Consider the following 20,437-nt stretch of genomic DNA (forward strand, 5'->3'; position numbering starts at 1 on the left):
AGAGAAACTGTGGAATCCCAGACTTAATCCCTATAAAACTATCTATCAAATGGAGATCCACTCACGGACTCACTTCTTGGATGCTGGAAAAAGCATAAAATGTCACACTCTCTGTCTTACTATGCCTAGTGGGTATGATTATTGATATATTTATAAGTGGTGTTTTCCCAAATATTACCCATTATGAATTATTCTATTTGAGTAGTGTTTTATTCACTCACTCTTTTCTTTCTTCTCTTAAAAACAGGATCTCATGTAGCCCAGGATGGCCTGGAACTGGCTAACTAGGCAAAGATGATCTTGAACTCCTGACTCTCCTGCCTTCATCTTCCAAGTGCTAGGATCACAGGTTCATTTCTGTTCTATAGAGATATTCCATATTAGTTAAGGAAAAGGGAGGAGGACGGAGAAGGAGAGAAAAACAACAAAGCCACATGTCTTACTTGGATTGTGCAAGGCAGCCTGGTGCAATCACATTCTGGTTTCCCTCCAGGGCCTGGACAGCGGTGAGCTCTGCCATATTGACCATCACATCGTTGGTGTGGCCTGGTAGCTGTGGTAGCACTGAAATGATCTTCTCCACAAAGTTGTCTCCATGGTGTCCAACTGCTCCTGTTTAACCACACAAGCAAATGGAAACTCAAAGTGGACAGGAAAACATTGACCCATGCCAATAATGCCACCTACACTACCTACCTCATACCCCATCAATTCAGGGTCACTCAGGAGCAATGGACAAACACTGCACTCCCATAACATTAATGCAGCACACCCCCTCCATTTCAGTACTCTCAATACTTGTGCGGCTCACTACATCTTCACTAACACAGCCATAGGCTATCATTCATTTCACAGTATTAAGTAACTTATGGTCTCATCAAGTAGAAATTTCCTTTTATTCAGTAGTGCAGAGCATTTTAACATTAATATAACTTAGAATACAAGCTTTTAGGAAATGAAAACGATCTCTATATTACTGATATAGAATCAAAACACTACAGTCACACATCTTTGCAGCAAATGAAACTTTAAGCTAACCATATGCAAGATAACTTGGGTGATTACCCAAAAGATACCCAATAGAAACATTTGCACTTATATGCTTTAGGCCCAGTAACAAACCAATCTAAATTAAAATCTACCCTAAAAAAGTCTACTCAAGCTTTTCTACAGGAAAGCATATCATAATTTTCAAATGAAAAAGAGATGGGACAGCTAGATGGCTCAGGGGAAAAGGGTCTAACAATCTGACTTCATTCCCTGGAACCCTCATGGCCAAAGTAAAAACCCGACTTCTGCAGGGTATAGAAATTTCTTGGCTTACACTACGCCAAAAGGTGATTATTTCCAGATAGGAACATAAGTCAATCTTAGATCCACATACCAGAGGCTAAGCAAGCACATCGTGTCCTAGAAAACAATCCTTTATCTCTGGCTTCGTCACCTCACCAGACTATATTGCCTGCTACCAACACATACATGTGACCTCATCCCATGTGGGAGATACCCTCTACAGGTGCAGGAACTCATTATTTAGGGAGATGTAAACATCTACTCCCTCTTTATAGAGCCATCAGTGGCAAACCAAAGCATGCTTCCACCATGCTTCCACCAAAGTCCAACTTGGGGAACCAATAAGTTTGTTGGGGTCACTCACAGAGCAGGAGTGAGATTAATGACAGGACCATGAGTGACCCAAAACTGCCCCCTCCCACCAGACTGTCCTATGGCATTTCTGTGGGGCATTTTCTTGATTAATGATTGATATGGAGAACCCAGCCACTATAGGCAATGCCACCGCTGGGCAGGTGGTCCTGGGTTGTACAAGAAAGCCAGTCCAGTAAGAACAATACTTCATGATCTCGGATCTGAGTCCTGCTTGAGTTCCTGCCCTGACTTCCCTCACTGATGGAGTATTACCTGAAAGTCTATGCCAAATGGACCTTTTCCTCACCAAGTTGCTTTTGATCATGATGTTTATCACAGCAACTGAAAGTTAACTACAATACGTGAATACTGTGGTGAGAAGACCTAGCAAAAAAACAGCAAGCCAGATTTATGACTGATAAAATCACACAGCAAAATCACTGAGTGCTTATCTACCTTTTGTATCTTTTATTTTTATATGTTTGCTGAAATGCTCACCCCTTCATGTGCTTGTAGAAGGCAGAGGTAGACAATGCATGTCTTTCTCTATGGCTCTCCATCTTTTTTTTTTTTTTTTGAGACATTCTGTTGCTGATCTTGAAGCTCACCAATTGGCTAGCTCTGCCTCTCCATATCAACCACCACCACCACCACCACCACCACCACCACCCAGCACTGAAGTTACAGATGCATGCTCTCACACTCAGGCCATCACACTCGGCTTCAACCTATGTTCTCGGGATCCGAACTCAGGTCCTCACGCATGCGTAGCAAACACTTTACCCATGGACCCATCTCCTTCTCCCTACATTTCCTTTTACCCTTTGCTGTACTCTATCGTAGTAAACTCTAGTCTGAGGTTCAGAGGGAAAGGAGTCCTACAACTCATCCATGGATTTGGAAACACAAAGTCACTAACGAAGCCACTAGCTGGGAAGTTTTGAAAAATAAAAGCTTAGTGAGAATGGAAGTAAAGAATAAAAACTGACATAGATGATTGTGGGAATGGCCCACAATCTAGACAATTCTCAAGTCTGCTACAAAATGAAGCCAAATATAATGGAATTGAAGTTGGATGATGAGGAGGAGTCAAGCAAGGATATGCTCCATTCTGCCTGTATGCCAAAGATGAAAGTCTGGGCGGGGAGGTGAAAATGATCAACTTAGGGGTACTGGACAGAAGCAAATCCACGAGAAGTGATGAGAGAACACAGAGCTAGGCTACATGGGTAAAAATGTTAGGAAGGAAGCAATGTTCCCTTTTAATATGAAGGAAAGAGAAAACTGTACAGATTTGGTGACAGGAAGGTACAGAAGCCTTCTGCTAGCTTGTGTTTTGTGGAATTCTGCCCTCCGGGCATGACATGGCCACGACATGACCACTGCCCTCTTGAAATTAGCTATGATTACCATAGGTACATCCCACGAGCATTCCCTCCGAACTACATCTTAAAATCCATCTAATTAAGGTAAAATGTCAAAGCTACTTCCTACTAGTTTTTATAACATCATTCAAGTTTTATTTCTAACCTGCAAAAGGAATACCTACTGGTATCAGTTTTCTGACCCTGAGTGGCTAGCACATACTATTATTGAATTGTATCTACTTAACTCTAGAACAAAGTTGACCTCTGAAAATAAATGTTCCCATCATATATCAAAAAGCATTTTTTCTTCACCTATTTTAAGGTTAGAGTTATTCCTTGCACATATAAATAATACATTGCCAAAATTGAGATTGCTATATAAACTTCAACAGAATGAGAGCTAAGAATAAATCATTACACATTTGAAAGTACTTTCTAAAATTCTTTTTCTATCTCCTTACAGGTAGGGTCAGTTCCACTTTTTTGTTTTGTTCTTCAAGACAGGGTTTCACTGTGTAGCCTTAGCTGTCCTGGAACTAACTCACTATTTAGACCTGGCTAACCTCGAACTCACAGAGATCCAACTGCCTCGGCCTCCCAAAGGCTGGGATTAAAAGCATGTGCTGCAACAGCCACCACCGCCGCCGCCGCCACCACCACCAGGCCAGTTTCAGTTTTTAAAAAATTACATTTACCTATTTATTTGCATATGGAGGGGCATGTACAAGCCATGGGTTCTTGCAGAGATCAGAGGATAACTGGACAACCCTCAACCATGTGGGTCCCAGAGAACAAACTAAGGTCATCCCCTGGGCTGGTGGTAATATAAGAAGGCAGGTAGAGCGAGCCATATGGGGCAAGCCAGTAAGCAGCACCCTCCATGGGCCTCTGCATCAGCTCCTGCCTCCAGGTCCCTGCCCTCTGAGTTTCTGTCCTGACTTCCTTCATTGATGGGACAATGATGTGGAAGCTTAAGTCAAATAAACCCTTTCCCTCTCCAAGTTGTTTCTGGTCATGGTGCTTCATCACAGCAATAGAGACCCTAACTAAGACAACTGGTATTAAGACATTTCTAATAGTCTCCAGACTAAGTGCAGTTGTTTAAAAAACAACAGCAGCCAGGCCGTGGTGGCACACGCCTTTAATCCCAGCACTCCGGAGGCAGAGGCAGGCGGATCTCTGTGAGTTCGAGGCCAGCCTGGTCTACAAAGCAAGTTCCAGGACAGGCTCCAAAGCTACAGAGAAAGCCTGTCTCGAAAAACAACAACAATGCACACTAAAGCCATATTTGCCCCGTTACAGCACTTAACAAATTATACTGTACTTGGTCTATATCCACCGCCTCCTCCACCAGACAAAACAACTCCAGACGCTGTCAAATTAGGAATTGATTCATTTAGTTCATCTTTCTATTATCAACCTCAATGTGAGGCCAACAACGCTGTATCAATGCAAAGGTCACTTCGCTGGGTGAGTGAAGATGAAGAACTCCTAGACATTCCACTCACCTGTGAGATCCAGAGTTCGATCCACAAAGACCACCGACGCCCTGCCTGTAGCAGTCTTCTTCCTGTTCTTGGCAGGGGCATAATTTGCCAGATCTGTAGCAATGACCCGACTGAGGGAGCCCACAGCGAAACACTCCTCTCGTACGCCTAGATGCTCACACAGAGAACTGAGGCCCGACACCAGGCATCTGATGTACAGCAGCAGCTCAGGGGTCAGGGCAGCGGCATCCACTTCACCCAAGTTGATCAGCCTCCTCTTGTCGGGTTTGGCACTATTAAGGAGATGTACATCCCGAGGTAGCAGTGGGAAAAGGGTAGCAAAGGCAGGAGTAAAGGCCAGGTGGGGAGCAGCAGGGGCGAGCAACAAAGGGACGTGCAGCACCTCGGCCGTGTAGTTCACGTTGCCCATCCACTCGCAAAGCTTCTCCTCCAGCTGTTCGAATACCGGCTGCTGCCCCTCTAGCTCGGCCGCTGCAGCCGCTGGTACGTGGTTAGCAGTGAGGTGGACTGCGTGGCTCACGGCTGTGACCACCACACAGTACTGAAAGTGACTGCGGCGAACGATGTCTCGCAGAGTGTCTACCGTCCGGCCTTTCAGCAGGCAGCTCAACACGAACACCGCCCGGGGCTGCTCGGCTCCACCGCCAATTGCCTGGGGCTCAAATTCCCTCAGGTGGCACGCTGGACCCTTCACCGCCTCCAGAAGCCGGCTTGATCCGCAGCTCCAGTGCAGGCTCTCGGCGCAGGCGGCGTCCAGGTAGACCACGGACCACTTCACTTTGGCCAGCACCTGCTCCCAGCCTTGCTGGGCGAAAGACAGGACGCCCGCGGCGCTCATGGTTCGGTACTTGCCGGGTGGCCGGGGGTGATGTGCCGGCTGGCCGGGGGCGATGTGCCGGCTGGTGGGCAGAACTTCGGTCAGAACTCAGAACTTCCGGATCCCGAGTACCTTGAGACTTTTGACAGTCAACACAGTACACGTGGGCCAGTCTCTGACGCGTCCCAGTGTGCGCACGGTGATGACGTCCCCGGGCGCTGATTGGCTGGCCAGGCGCGCGGGCTGGCGGGAGGCACCTCTCCGCGGGAGGAGGCAGCCCGCGGTGCACGGAGACTCAGTCGTCTGGCAAGCTGGCGGCTGGTGCTTTCTAGGAAGGAGCTGAAATGGGTTGTGTTTGTCCGTCTCTGTCAGCTCACGGCACCTTTTCCTTCCAGTTAAGTAGTCTCAGGAATCAGAAAGCCTAGCCTGAAGTTCACGCCCCTCCGCACAGGCACTTCCCCAACCCAACTTTTGAGCAGCCAGAGGAAACAGGGATAATTACTGCTACATAGTAGTTTGTCGTGTATACGTTATCTTCTGCACTATTGCACACAAGCCTCGTGAAACACCTACTGGGACCAGCAAGATGGCTCAGCGGGTAAAAGCTCTTGCAACACAAGCCGGATGGCCTGATTTCAATCCTTGGGACTCAATGCAGAAAAAGAAAAAGAACATGGCGCCAACAGTTCTTGCCCTCTCTCATTCCCGCTTCCTTGCTAAACTGTTAGATTATATTCCTAAAGCTAGCCACCAAGGTCTAGTCTCTTATTTGACCACTTCCTTATGCCTGACTAAAACTCCAAGGTCCAGCTTATCAAAACACCAAGGTCGAGCAATCAAATTTCATTATTTGGCTACACTGGCTAACGTGTCACCAACTCATCCTAACACAGACTTCTCCTTTTTCTCCTTAAAAACCACTCCCGCAGAAGAAACACCTGCTGCTGTCTTTGCCCTATCCAGAGTCAGTGCGGGGAGAGTAACAAAATCTATGTGCTGAGAATTTGGTGTCTCGCTGTATTCTGTACTGACTCCTAGGCCCCTTTACGAAAGGACTCAGGGAAAGTTGTCCTCCTCTGATCTCCACATGCTCACTATGAGAAGTGCACAATTCACACCCCCAATACCACACACACACACACACACACACACACACAAAATCAAATTTTTTCTCCTTTCTCAATCTTTTCTCCTACATGTAAATCTTAATCTCCTTCAAAACTTCTACTTTCTAATTATTCATCCTTGCTACTTCCCCCTCCCCCAGCCAGTGTTATCACTCATCTGGACAACTATAATGCTTTCCCACCATTTATGCATGCTAAGCTTCAAAGATCCAATGTCCAGTTGAAACCACCACCTTACGTACAAAAATTTACACCTAGTAAGTCTTGCTCTCTCAAAGCAAATTCCAATTCTACCTTTCAGCTGATGGTATTTCCCAACTCATCACCTCTACTAATCTTTTGTCAGAATTGACTGACATGTAGCACTCAGTTGAATCATTTACTAAAAGTGCTTGTCACATCATTGAGCTAAAGTTCTAACATAGCTGTTTTTCTTAATATATTTATCACTAGGATGTACACTAGAGGACTGGAATCCCCCAACCTTATTTATCATAGCTGAGATGTATAAAGAGAAGTTCTCAGAAGAAACATGAACAAGAAATTAGAAACTAGAAAAAGAAAACCCAACAAGACTAGGACAAGTCTTTACTTTCTGTTCTAAGTAGTGTAAATTTTTAATGGGGTTTTAGGAGTAAGACTAACTTGTTTCTGTGGGTTTTTTGAAAAAGGGTTCCAGATCATTATGTGGAAAACTAATTTGAAATGTTTTTACACACACACACACACACACACACACACACACACACACACACAATCAAAAGGCTTTTTGGTTCATTTTACAACTACTGAGACTTAGCAAACTGAAAGAGAATAAGATTGAGGAATAAATATACTGAGCTCTGTTTGGGACCTGTTTTTATTTAATTGTGGAAGTATGCATAAGATAATTAACTATTTAAATCACATTATCTATCTAGCTATCTATCTATTTATTTATTTATTTATTTATTTATTGTGGGGGGGGGGGGTGTGCGCTCGCGCGCGCGCACGTGTAGACATTATCTAATTATGTAGCTCTCTGGCTGTCCTGGCACTCACCATGTAGAACAGGCTGGCTGCAAACTCATAGAGATCTGCCTGCCTCTGTCTCACTAGTACTGGGATTGAAGGTGTGTACCTCCATGTCCTCCTGCTTTAGTTAGGGTTTCTATTGCTGCAAGGAAACACTGTGACCATAAAGGAAGTGGGGGAGGAAAGGGTTTATTCAATTTACACTTCCATGTTGCTGTTCACCACTGAAGGAAGTCAGGACAGGAACTCAAACAGGGCAGGATCCTGGAAGCAGGGGCTGATGCAGAGGCTGCGGAGGGAAGCTACTTAGTGCCTTGCTTCCCCTGGCTTGCTCAGCCTGCTTTCTTATAGAATCCAGGGCCACCAGCCCAGGGATGGCACCTCTCATCGTGGGCTGGACCCTCCCCTATTGATCACTAATCGAGAAAATGCCCTACAGCTGGAACTCCTGGAAGCATTTCTTCAACTGGGGCTCGCTCCTTCCTCTCAGATGATTCTAGTTTGTGTCAAGTGGACACGCAAAACCAGCCAGTACACCATCCTTAATCATTTTAAAATGTACAGTTCTGTACTATTAAAAACCATTCATGCTGTTGTACAACCAATCTCTGGAATTTTTATTTTGCAAAATCAAAATACTTTCAAAACCATGCCCTTTAAACAATTCCCATCCTCCCCGACCCCCGACCCTGCCTCTCACGCCCCCACACCCTCCTGCAGCCTCTACTTTAATTCTCTTCTCTTTGAGCTGGTGACTGTAGGTCATACAAGTGGGTTCATACACTGTCTGCTTGATTGTGATTGACTTATGTCACTTAACATAATGTCCTCATGTCCATCCAGTTGTGACACATGCCACTGTGTTCATGTGTGCAGGTGTGCGTGTGTGCGTGTGTGCGTGTGTGCGTGTGTGCGCGCGCGCGCGCGCGCGCGCGCGTGTGTGTGTGTGTGTGTGTGTGTGTGTGTGTGTGTGTGTGTGTCTGCCCTCAGAGCCAGAGGCTTTGAATCCCCTTGAGCTGGAATTATAGAGGATTGCGAGTCACCAAATGAGGATGCTAAGACCTGAACTCAAGTCTGCTGTAAGGTCAAAAGTTATAAGTCACTGAGACATCTCTCCAGCCCCAGTGTTTGTTTTTATTTTTTCATTCTAAATGCTGAATAATATTTGGTGGTATGCATAGAGCACATTATGTCCATTACTTCATTCATCAATAGACATTTGCACTTTGCCACTTTGGGGCCTTTATGAATAAGACTACTCTAGATATAGGTGCACAGGTATCTTAGAGATTTTGCTTTCCATCCTTTTGATTGAAACTGCTGAATTACATAGTAAAGATTTTTAGGTTTTCTGAGGAACTTGTGTTCTTCACAGTAGGTGCAACATTTATATTCCCACTGGCAATGCACAGGGGTTCCAGTTTTTCTACATCCTTTTGAATATTTTATATATTCTCTTTCAAGTAGCCATCTAATGGATGAAGATGTATATTGTTGTAGAAATACTTAGCGACATCCCGTTAGAAATGACTACCAGGGTGTTGAATATAAGATTCTATCTTGTAGGAGAGAACTCTGGTAATTTGGGAATCATTAGTATAAGGGTACTGAGGCTGCTTTAAGGGAGTATGGAGAATGTGAAAGATAAGTATGTGCTGGAGAAAGTTCTGAGCAACCTTGGGGGAAGGATGCAGAAGAGGAGCCAGTGTGTGAAGTCACACAGGAAGTATGTTTCAAGAACAGAGTGGCCAACAGTGACCTGTGGTGGTATTGTGTTCCCCAAAATATTGTGTACCCTAATAAACTTATCTGGGGTCAGAGAACAGAAAAGTTACTAGATACTTAGGATAGGCAGTGGTTGCACACGCCTTTATTCCTAGCATTTCAGAGGCAGAAATCCATGTGTTCAAGGATACAGCCAAGCATGGTGACTCACGCCTTTAATCCCAGAAAGCGAGCCTTTAATCCCAGGGAGTGGTGGTAGAAAGCAGAAAGGTATATAAGGCATGAGAACCAGAAACTAGAAGCATTTGGCTGGTTAAGCATTTTGGCTGGTTAAGCATTTTGACTGGTTAAGCATTTTGGCTGGTTAAGCATTTTGGCTGGTTAAGCTTTTAGACTTTGAACAGCATAGTTCAGCTGAGAGGCATCCAGTCTGAGGAAACAGGATCACCTGAGGAATTGGCCAGGTGAGGTTAGCTGTGGCTTGTTCTGTCTCTCTGATCTTCCAGCATTTCACCCCAATAACTGGCCTCAGGTTTGATTTTATTAATAAGAACTTTTAAGGTTCATGCTACAGTGACCAGTGCCAGAGAAGGGGGAAGTAAAGAGAAATCTGCAGAGAATCTATTGGATTTGAACCTATGCAAGAAGACAGGCGGGCAAGACAGGTGGCATAGCAGATGGGGGGTCGGGGGGTCGGTAAGAACCATGGGAACTCTCTCCATGATGTTGAAGAAAATAAGGTTCTAAAGGAATGAGGAAGAGGTTGGACAATTGCAAGGTTAAAGTCCAGGAAAGTACTGGGCCTCTACATTCCCTGGTGAGCAACTGCAGAATTTAATAAAATCCGAGGAATAACCTTGAATGTGGACCATTGGGGTAGAGGAAATGGTGAAGATGGTTGAATAGATTTCAGAATATAAACAAAGAACATAAAACGTGTAGGATACGCAAGTCATTCATTGTGATGCTGAGTGGTAGGGAGGAGATGGCTTCATCCAATGTTTGACCCTGATGTCATCTGTGAACAAGGGGAGGTGAAGAAGCAGGGTAGAGTGGTTAAGGTGGGTGGTAAGAACTAGGAAGAGGAGAATTTTCATAGGCACCTGTAAGCACAAGGCCCTGTGGTGGCCTATGAGGGTCAAAGAACTGGCAAATATTCTTTTGAGACTCCACAGCTAGCTCTCCTATCTCTTCTTATGGGGACAGAAATCTCCATTCCATTATGAAGGACCTAATTCTTTCCTAAAGGCCATTCCCTGAATACCACTACATAGTAGATTTAAGGTTTCAGCATAGACATTGCGGGTGGGGGGCTTGGGCTACAAATAGTCAGTCAGTAGTGGTAATATGGGGAGCCAACATATTTTAAAACTCTAAAATATCTGTAGTATAAATCCTGAGTGGTCCACACTGGACATGTAGTTAGTAGGTCATGAGCAAGGAAGCTTAGCTTTCTATTTACAGTAAGAAATCGCCATTGAAATGTTGTGTGTGACTTGAATTGCTGTGTGGCCGTGGATCTATAGAAAGGTGGGCAGATTTGCCGTACATTATATAGGAAGTACTAACATGTTGGCAGTGGATTTTTATAGGCATGAGAGGTATAGTTGAGAGGAAAGGGGGAATCAGAGGTTTGAGGGGTTTGTGCTGATAAAATTGTTCAGATGTGGTTACTAACAGGAAGATGTGCACCACCTGGGGAAATGTGAGAAGGGACAGAACAAGTTTGAAAGGACAATGTATTAGTGCTACTTTGGGCATGAGTTTGAAATTACCTATTAGCTATCCAAGAGAGTTGCCAGGTAAACAGAAAAAAAGCAGGTGTAAAAATCCTTTCTTCCAGATGTGATGGTGTGGTAAATGGATTTCTGATTTAAAAAAAAAAAAACTGAGCTGTTTAAGACTATCACATTAACTTTATTAGGCTACAATGTGTAGTTCTCTACAGAAATGGTCTCATTCCTTATAAAAGCATGTCTACATCCTCTATGGGTGTGGTCAGAGCTAGGCAAAGGATGCAGTGAGGGTTTTCCATACAGTGACCTTATGAGATAGGATCTGGAGAGTACAAAGAGAAGGATGGTTTGTTTTTATCATTCAAAGGTAGAAGAACTTCCCTCAGCAGCAGAGAAGTGAATAGGAGATGAGTCAACGTTCCAGAAACAAGTAGCAATCTGAAACTTCACGTCAAAAGATGCTAAGATACGGAAAGTAGGACCATAGCTGGGCCTTAATCCCTCAGAACAGTGTCTTAAAAAGGAAAGTTCTCCACAGGGGCAGTTCCTCTGGCATGCCAAAGGAGAAAAGGCTGAGTGCACAGCACACCAGCTGACCTCTATCCAGTCAAGTGTTTTCTCGATCCATTTTCCATGCAGGTGTATCATGCATGTGTATATTCGGGTATGTGGGTGCGTTTGTGTGTATGTGCATATGTGTACTTATGCATGTGGGGGCCTGAGGTCGATGTTGGGAACCATCCTCCATTGTTCTTCCATCTTTCTCATTGATTTAGGGTCTCTCAATCGAACCCAGAGCTTGACTGTACGGCTAGTCTTACTAGCAAGCTTGTTCTGGGGACCCCCCACCTGAGGCTAGAATTACAGATGGGCTGACAGGCTCAGCCAGCGTTTACGTCTGGTTCTGGGCATCTGAATTCTAGTCTTCACACTTGCGTGGCAATTACTATAGCCGCTGAGCCATCTCCCCAGCACCTAGTCCAATGTTTTCATGTTTGAAACTTCCATTTTATCTTCTATCCTTTCAACAAGTGCATATTAAAAACATTGATTAATGTATGGATCTACTGATGTGTAAGTTAAAGAACACTGAGATTTTATTAAAGTGACATATCATATTAGCAGCAAACAATGACATAGAGACTAGGCAATACATTCTTTTAAAATACCTTTATGAACATGGCACTTCTGCATACTAGCTACTGAACATGACATTTTAAATTTGATTTTACCTCTTGGCATCATCTTGTTTGTTTTTTTGTTTTTATTTGTTTGTTTTGAGATGGGGGTCTCTCTCTACATAGCCCTGGCTGTCCTGAAACTTTGCCTTCCGATTGCTGTGTTTAAAGCATGTGCCACCACCCCTGGCCTCTTGGCATCATCTTAATGATACTTTATTGTCTAATCATTATGCACTTCTTTTCAGTACTCCTCAAGAGTCTATATCATATGAAAACATATCATTATTACTGGCATTACTTTGAGATGGCTCTTACTATGCTGCCCATGCTAATAACTTGTGAGCCTAAGTGAACCTCCATCCTCAGTCCCCACAATACCTGGGAGGACAAGTGTATACTACCAAGCTCAGTTTAGTTTTATTATCATCATTATTATTGTTGCTAAGAATAAACCACAATAAATAATGAAGTGGCAAACAAATATACTCAGGATAGATGTAATATTGTATGATGAGGTCATAATATAGGCAGTGAGAGGTAGTCTATAAATAGTCAAATTACTTATCTTTGAAGTTTCCCATGGCAAATGGAGAGATAAAGACCATATGGTTAAGCATACCCATACAAGGAATTCCGTTTGGGAGGGAGGAAGGAAGAGGCCTTTAAGGGTGGTTATTAATGATTTATGGGCTTCTCTGGTTGTAGAAATCATTTCAAAGCTTAGCTCAAGTGCTACCTCCACTACACAGGCAATTCTAATGAACCCATCATCATTCATTAATTCTTTGGTTTAGTCTAAACAATGCTCTGAAAGGCAAACTCCCTCCAGACTGGAAGGAAAAACAGCCTGCTCTGCAAAAAGACAACTTTTTCATGAAACCACCGAATTTTATTATAGATGCCCAAAACAATGAAAATAGAGACAGCCACAGTGACTGCCTATGGTACTCCCAAGCCGATAGTAAAGCTTCTTTCTAGTTCTTTTATCAAAGGCCAAAACAGATATTGTGAACTCACTAGGTGACAGATGGGAGTGAAAGGTTGCTGCAAGCCGCAAATACAAAGTAGGATTTCAGCTGATTATGACAAAGCTAATACCTGGAAGAAGTCGGGTCTTCCAGAGGACAAGCTAAGGTTCAAGGAGCCTTGGTGATATTCGGCTTTTGATTATCAGCCATTTCCTGCTATGAGTTTCTTGTATGCTACTGTAGCTTTTTCATCATTTATTGGGAACCATATCCCCTCTACTAAAAAAATATTTAGATAACCTACACTGACAGCTATGCACAGCCAGAACCCCAGTTCAACCCTCCCTGTAATTATCGTCATTGGCAGCATCTGGCCAGGTCCATCCCCAGTTGGAGGAAAGTACCTTATCAGAAAAACCTCTGTACTCTCTAAGAACAGACTTAAGCATCCAAACTACCTGTTTGAGAAAGCCTCATAGATGTGCCGATTAAGCTTAATTACCTCCTTTCCCAAATCTTACCTCTAGTTCCAGATCTCTCTTTTAACTATGACCAGAGGCATCTAGCTGTACACAGGTTGCCTAGCGACCGAGCACACCTTCCCACACCCTACAGAAAAATGGCAGATAGCTTGGACAGATAGGAGTCACAGGAAAAAAGACAACTTTTATTTTCTCCCATTGACCTAGCAACTTATAGATTCTTAACATTCTCTACAGATCACACTTAAGGTTACAGTTGAGCACATAAGATCTCTCAGATATTACCTGAATTTAGCCTTTAGTTAATTCATTTCCCCATTAGTCACTTCCCTTTTTGGTTGCAAATGATAATTAACAATTACTGCCTCTCTATGTGATTCTTATCACCCCTCCGTTTGACCCTGGAAGCCTGGTTTTGCACTGTCAAGGGATTACTGCTTGTAAGTGTATATATATATATATATATATATATATATATATATATATATATATATATATATCGGGACTCCCTGGGCACAGGGGGATGGAGGAAAGAAAAGAGAAAGGAAGAACTAGATGGGTAAGAACTTGAGAGGAACAAACTGAGACAGAGAAAAGCTAGGCTAAAGGGCTAGAAGACAGTAAGTACTAGAGGAACAAAATGGAAGATGTAAAAGAGCCAGATGAGGAAGAACAAGGTAAGAGAGAAGGAGATACGAAAGGAGATGATATGGGAAAGAATAAGATGGATGAGAACCTAGAAGGGGCAAAACTAAGATGAAGGAATTAAGATAGAACCTAGAGGGGACTGCAGATAAGTGTAGAAAAAAATCAGGCCAGAAAGGAGCTAGAAATGAGAGCAGAATAGAAGCTTATAGAGAGAGAACTGACAGAATAATAAAGTGTATGGACTAAGGAGTATTGTGTACATAGATTCATTTCTTTTCATCAAAGATTAATTATCAGCTGGTTGTAGATTCTTCCCAGACCCTGGGAGGGGCCTATCGAGGGACTGAACCCCCATTGTCTCAGATAAAAGGTAAACAAGACGAAGGCAGGTTGTGAAGGACATGTCTTAGAAGCACCATGCAGTCTAAATGAGTTATTAGCTCTACTCCCCTCACACCGGATCCTGCTGATCTCATCCGCTTGCTCAGCTCATCTGCGTTCTGCCCCTCACTCTAAGTGCAGTTGCGTGCCTAGAACTCTTCTGTCTCTGGGCCTTTGCATGTTCCTAATCTCCTTGTCAAGTAGTCCCTTCCCAGGAATCCACAGGGCTTACTGCCTCTCACATTGCAGGTGTCTGCTTTTTTGACCTCATCTTACTGGCATTCCTGTACCACTTGATATAGGATTACACCTCCTCCCTTTTAATCACTTTGCTCTGGGGCTTCTTACAGCTATTATTGTTCTTAATCCTTATCAACATGGTGTATTACTTTGTCTCAGGCTTTACTCTTCTGTGAGAATACAGGCTACATGAGAGGAAGAGGAGGAGGAGGAGGAGTATGTATGGCGGTACGGAACTTCCTGTCTGTCTCCCGGGTTCTCTCTGGCCTTCCTCCTGGCGTCTCAGGCCCCGGCGTCCGGGTTCTCTCGTACTAGTGCTGGCCGGCCTCAGTTAGGCTGAGTGCGGCCTGCACCTCCTGGCCCTCCTGCCAAATCTATATAGCCTTGAAGAGTTCCTAATACTTGGGTAGACTTGCATACATATTTGTTGAATTCAGGAAAGAGTTTACAGAGGAGATTGTACTTAGAAGTTAAAACGATACAAGAATTTCTGACAGGGCAACAGCGCATAGTAGGCAACAGTGAGTTCAAAGCTAAGAGCAATTAAAACCCACATGATTTATCTATTCAGGTAATGTGGAATGACGGGATATTGATAGAGCCTAAAGCTGGGCCCTCCCCATCAATCATGAATTAAGAAAATGCCCTGCAGGTTTGTCTACAGCAAGATTTTGTTGTTGTTGTTTTTGGTTTTTCAAGACAGGGTCTCTCTGTGTAGTTTTGCGACTTTCCTGGATCTCACTCTGTAGACCAGGCTGGCCTCGAACTCAAAGAGATCCACCTGGCTCTGCCTCCCGAGTGCTGGGATTAAAGGCGTGCGCCACCACCACCTGGGCCAACAGCAAGATCTTATGAAGCATTTCTCAGTTGAAGTTCCCTCCACTCAGATGACTAGCTTGTGTTAAGCTGACATAAAATGCTCCATCCAGCCTTAACATCTCTCTATAAAGGCCAGGCTATCCTGTAACTCACTATGTAGAGCAGGGTGGGCTCGAACTCACGCAGGTCTGCCTGTCTCTGCCTACCAAGTGCTGGAATTAAAGGTGTGCGCCACTAGGCCACCAAAGAGAACGCATTCTTTCATATATTTAAATTTTTCTTACGTTGCTTGTCAAAATTTCGACGAATGAGTGAGTACATGAGAAACCGACAGACAGGTATGACTTGGTATCAAGTAAACCCGTGAGGGATGATGGCCTTCAGGATTTAAAAATAAACAAACGGTGGAGGGAGAAAGCGTCAAGGGCAGAAAAGAACAAAGGGAAACTGAGGATTGGAAAGGTGGGTGGGGGGAAGGGAACTTCAAAGAACACCAGGAGCCAGGGCAAAAGCCACTGGGAAAGGCAAAGCTGGAATCTTGGGCGGATGGAGGGCGGGGCGGGGGCGGGGCCGGGCGGGGCGGGGCCGGGCGTGGGAGGAGCCAATCGCGCTGCGCACGCGCAACGAGGCCCAGGTGCCGGCCGCCGCGGAAGCGAAGCCTCCAAGAGACGCCGCGCCGCTGGGGTGCCGCTGCGCATGCGCAGGCGGGCCTGGGGCTGACTCTCCATGGTGGCTCCCTCCGCCGCGGCCGGCTTTGGGTTTGAGTCTCGTGCTCTCTCCGTCCGCTTACCGGCGGGTTCGCTCCCCTTCTCGCGACCCGGGACGGCGAGGCTGGGGAAGGAGTTGAAAAGGGGCTGTTGATCGCCTCCTTTAACTTGTGCGTGGGGGCGGCCATGTCGGCCGGCGAGGTCGAGCGCCTGGTGGAGCTGAGCAGCGGGACCGGCGGGGATGAGGAGGAAGAGTGGCTGTATGGCGGTACGGAACTTCCTGTCTGTCTCCCGGGTTCTCTCTGGCCTTCCTCCCGGCGTCGCAGGCCCGGGCGTCCGGGTTCTCTCGTACTAGTGCTGGCCGGCCTCAGGTAGGCCGAGCGCGGCCTGCACCTCCTGGCCCTCGCCCGGACCCGCAGCCGCTCACCGCGCGGTGGACGCGGGCCAAGGAGGCCGGGCAGTCCCGCTTCGCCCTCCTCCCCACCATCCCGGCCTCCTCGCTCCTGCGCTCTCTGTCCATGCCCTTTCTATCGATCCTGAGCTGCTTCGGTGTGTCTCTTGCTCTCGGTGGTTGTCGGGTGCCCTTTCTCGTCCCTTTCTTTCAGAAACAGTCATTCTGTAACTACAGCTAAATAAAGTTAATGCTATAAAACTAACGTCTTGTTTCTTGATGGTCAGTTTGTATGGAATGCACCTGCAAGGGTACCTCCTTGTTTGAAAGACGTGCTTTAAAAATATTAATTGAGAGACAGATGGAATACACTTTGGTCCATAAAGAAAACCCTGAATTGTCTCCTATATTAAGGTGAAGTGTATCTTTTTTCTTTAAAAAAAGAAAGTTCATGTCATAGTTGTACCTCGTGGCTCACCCCTTAGGCTTGTTTTCAGTGTCAGGGATTTCTGCTTGCCTAAATTTAATGCATCATGTACTTTGTTTTTGTTAGGGGATGTGTTTTATGTCTGGTTTTTAACTTTAATTAAGTCGTACTCCCCCTTGTCTGTTATACCAGATTTGAAAGTATTTTGTCCTTACCTAGAACATAAATCCTTGACTGTTTTAGAATATTTTATAAACGTTCACGTTGGAATCTAGGCAGCCTTTGAGTGATGTAACTTTGATAAACTTGTATTGACCACCCTTAACATGTGAAATGTGTGGGGTTTCTCGAACCAAGATGTGTAAATCCTCAGTACTTCTTAAAAGCTCGTATAGCGGTGACTGTCTTGATTTTTTGCCCCCCATAATGGATGTATTTTGTTTATAAAATGATCTAACTGTGGCTGTGCTCGTAGGCCCGTGGGACGTGCATGTGCACAGTGATTTGGCAAAGGATCTAGGTTAGTGCTCGTTCCCTTCCGATTTTTATAATGCTTGTTGCTTTAAGCTTGATTTCTTGATTTACTTCATTTTATCTTATTTGGTAGATGAGACTGAAGTTGAAAGGCCAGAAGAAGAAAATACCAGGTTGGTGAACTTTCCTGTCGGTGTTTTATGTAGATTGGGTTTCTAGCACGGTGTCAACTGTTTCGTTATAGGCCTTGGCTTAATTACATCTTTGACCAAAGTGTGGAGGACTCTCTTTCCAGACCAATTCAGTGTTGGTTTCTAGTAGCTTATAAAAGACAGTTTTTGGAGTTAAGTGTTTGCCAACTTTTCACCATTGGATAACTTGATACTCTTAGCTGAGCTTAGTAGTGGAGTATATAATGTAGTTGGTTTTTTGTTGTCGTGCCCCCCCCCCCAAGTGTAGTCTGTGTAGCCCTGGCTGCCTTGGGAACTCATTTTGTAGACCAGGCTGGCCTCGAACTCAGAGATCTGCCTGCCTCTGCCTCTTGAGCACTGGGACTAAAGACATGTGCCACCATGTCTGACTGAGTGTTGTTGAATTACTGAGAAAAAAATAATTTACTGTAAGATTTTAAATAATAACTGAAAATTGTTGCTTTCATAATTTTTTATTATTATTTTTAATCATTTATGTTTGGTGTAATTTCTTTTTTTTTTTTTTTTTTTTTTTTTTTTTTTTTTGAGACAGCCCTTGCTGTGGCCCTGATGGGTCTGAAAATACCTTTGTAGGCAAGGCTGGCCTTGAACCCACAGACATATGCCTGACTCTGCCTCCTGAGTGCTAGGATTAAAGGCATGTGCCACTATGCCTGGCTTGGCTGTAATTTCAGTTCTTTATATTTATTTAAATTCATAATGGAACTAATTTTTGGAAGGGAACCATGCTCACTTCTATACCATGGACACAATAGGTGATTTTTTTTTCTTTTTAAGAAGTTGATTTCTTTTGTTATTATACAAAACCTTGTATTTTACAGAGTGTGTCCAGGGAACCAAACATCTACTCAGAAAACAGTATAACTCGCATATAAGTACATGGCTAAATTGACTTTACTTTGATCAGATGACTGTGTAAAATAATGAGGGAGGAGTGGTTTTTGTTTTTAATTTATGTGCATTGGTGTTTTGCCTGCATAAATGTGTCAGGTACCTTGGAACTGGAGTTACAGACAGTTGTGAGTGGGTGCTAGGAATTGAACCCGGGTCCTCTGGAAGAACAGCCAGTGCTCTTAACTGCTGAGCCATCTCTCCAGCCCGGGGAGAAGTGTTGTAAACAGTGATTAAGGGCTGGAGAAGTGGCTCGGTTCCTGAGATGCATGCAGCATAAGCATGTGGACATGAACGTCCCAGGAGAGACTTAGACAGCAGGATCTCCAGCACTCATTCTCCACCCACTCTGTGTTGGTGAACTCCAGGTCAATGAGAGACCGTCTCAAAAGAAGAGAGAAAGATGAAAAGCTGTTGGGAAGATATCTGATGTTTGGGGCCTCTACATGGATGGCATGCTCAGGTGCATGCACAAACCTATACACCTGTATCACACACACAACACATTTAAAGAATATTTAGATTTTCAAAGTGGAGGGAACAATGCCCCATACCTAGCAGGATAATCCAAAAGGGAGAACAGCAGTGCTGAGGATATGGAGAAGCCGGACCATCTGCATACACTGCTGAGCTACTGTAAGCTGATAGCCTCCTCACAGGGCCAAGTAGAGTCATCACTACTTAGCAGTTCTACTCTCTTTAACTTAGAGAAGTGAAAACATAGGTGAACATAAGCACTTGAACATCAGTGTTCGTAACATTAATCATACCTAGTCAGGAAAATGGAAATAATCCACCTGTCCACCATCATGCAAGTTAATAGATTTGATGCAGTGGACCCTTATATTCATGGTGGAAGGAAATCAAGTCCTGACTTGTCACAGCATGGGTGAACACATTAAGAACATATTAAAGGAAGGAAGCAGCTACAAAAGACATGTCTGATTCAATTCTAATTATAAATTATCCAGAAGAAGTAAATCCATAGAGACCGAAATTTCAGGATCGTGACATAGGAAAATGGGGTGACTGGTGATACAAGATTTCTTTTGGGATTTCATACGTAATGGTTACACTGAACAAAATATATCTTCGGCAGAGCTATATTTTTGTATTATCTGAAATTTAATCATCTATGTTTGGAGTTTATGTATTCAGCTCACTGATAGGAATGTATAGTTTTTTTTTGTTGTTGTTGTTTTTAAATTAAGCCGGTGGCGCACGCCTTTAATCTCAGCGCTCGGGAGGCAGAGCCAGGCGGATCTCTGTGAGTTTGAGGCCAGCCTGGGCTACAGAGCAAGATCCAGGGCAGGCACCAAAAACAACACAAACACCGTGCTTCAAAAAACAAAAAACAAAACAAAAAAAAAAAGAAACCATACATTTATATATATGTATGTATGGCCAGGCGGTGGTGGTGGCGGCAGTGCAGGCCTTTAATCCCAGCAGAGGCAGGTGGATCTCTGTGAGTTAGAGGACAGCCTGGTCTACACAGCAGAGGACAGCTAGAGCTACACAATAAAACCCTGTCTCAAAAGACCAAAAGAAAAAAGATGTTTTTTTATATCCATTTTATTAAGTGTCAAGAAATTGACTACAGGGTAGTGTTATAATCAAATACGTATTTTTATGGGCTAATCCTTATCTCTGAGTTTTATTAACTACAATTCTAAGT

At 44.2% G+C, this 20,437-nt stretch overlaps 2 protein-coding genes across 12 annotated transcripts in view; one reads left to right on the forward strand and one right to left on the reverse strand.

Annotated features, from left to right (window-relative positions):
• Nucleotides 1–5,360, reverse strand: part of Scfd2 (sec1 family domain containing 2) — a 319,505-nt gene extending 314,145 nt beyond the window's left edge. Inside the window, exons 1-2 of the mRNA XM_028859298.2 lie at nt 4,523–5,360; nt 444–612 (exon numbers count right to left, since the gene is read on the reverse strand). Of these exons, the coding sequence (XP_028715131.1) occupies nt 444–612; nt 4,523–5,360 (1,007 nt within the window). The remainder of the gene's footprint in view (nt 1–443; nt 613–4,522) is intronic.
• Nucleotides 5,361–16,328: 10,968 nt separating this feature from the next.
• The window catches only part of Fip1l1 (factor interacting with PAPOLA and CPSF1), a 65,029-nt gene continuing 60,920 nt past the window's right edge, over nt 16,329–20,437 (forward strand). For 3 of the 11 annotated variants that reach the window (XM_028858918.2, XM_037209102.1, XM_037209106.1), the window contains exons 1-3: nt 16,333–16,635; nt 17,661–17,705; nt 17,793–17,832. In XM_028858918.2, coding sequence (XP_028714751.1) covers nt 16,554–16,635; nt 17,661–17,705; nt 17,793–17,832 — 167 coding nt within the window. In that variant the 5' untranslated portion in view covers nt 16,333–16,553. Of the gene's footprint in view, nt 16,636–17,660; nt 17,706–17,792; nt 17,833–20,437 lie in introns of all 11 variants that reach the window. The other 8 variants (XM_028858772.2, XM_037209105.1, XM_028858705.2 and 5 more) reach the window with 5 other exon arrangements.

The sequence above is a fragment of the Peromyscus leucopus genome, chromosome 10, assembly GCF_004664715.2.
Source record: "Peromyscus leucopus breed LL Stock chromosome 10, UCI_PerLeu_2.1, whole genome shotgun sequence".
In the NCBI taxonomy this organism is placed as follows: domain Eukaryota; kingdom Metazoa; phylum Chordata; class Mammalia; order Rodentia; family Cricetidae; genus Peromyscus; species Peromyscus leucopus.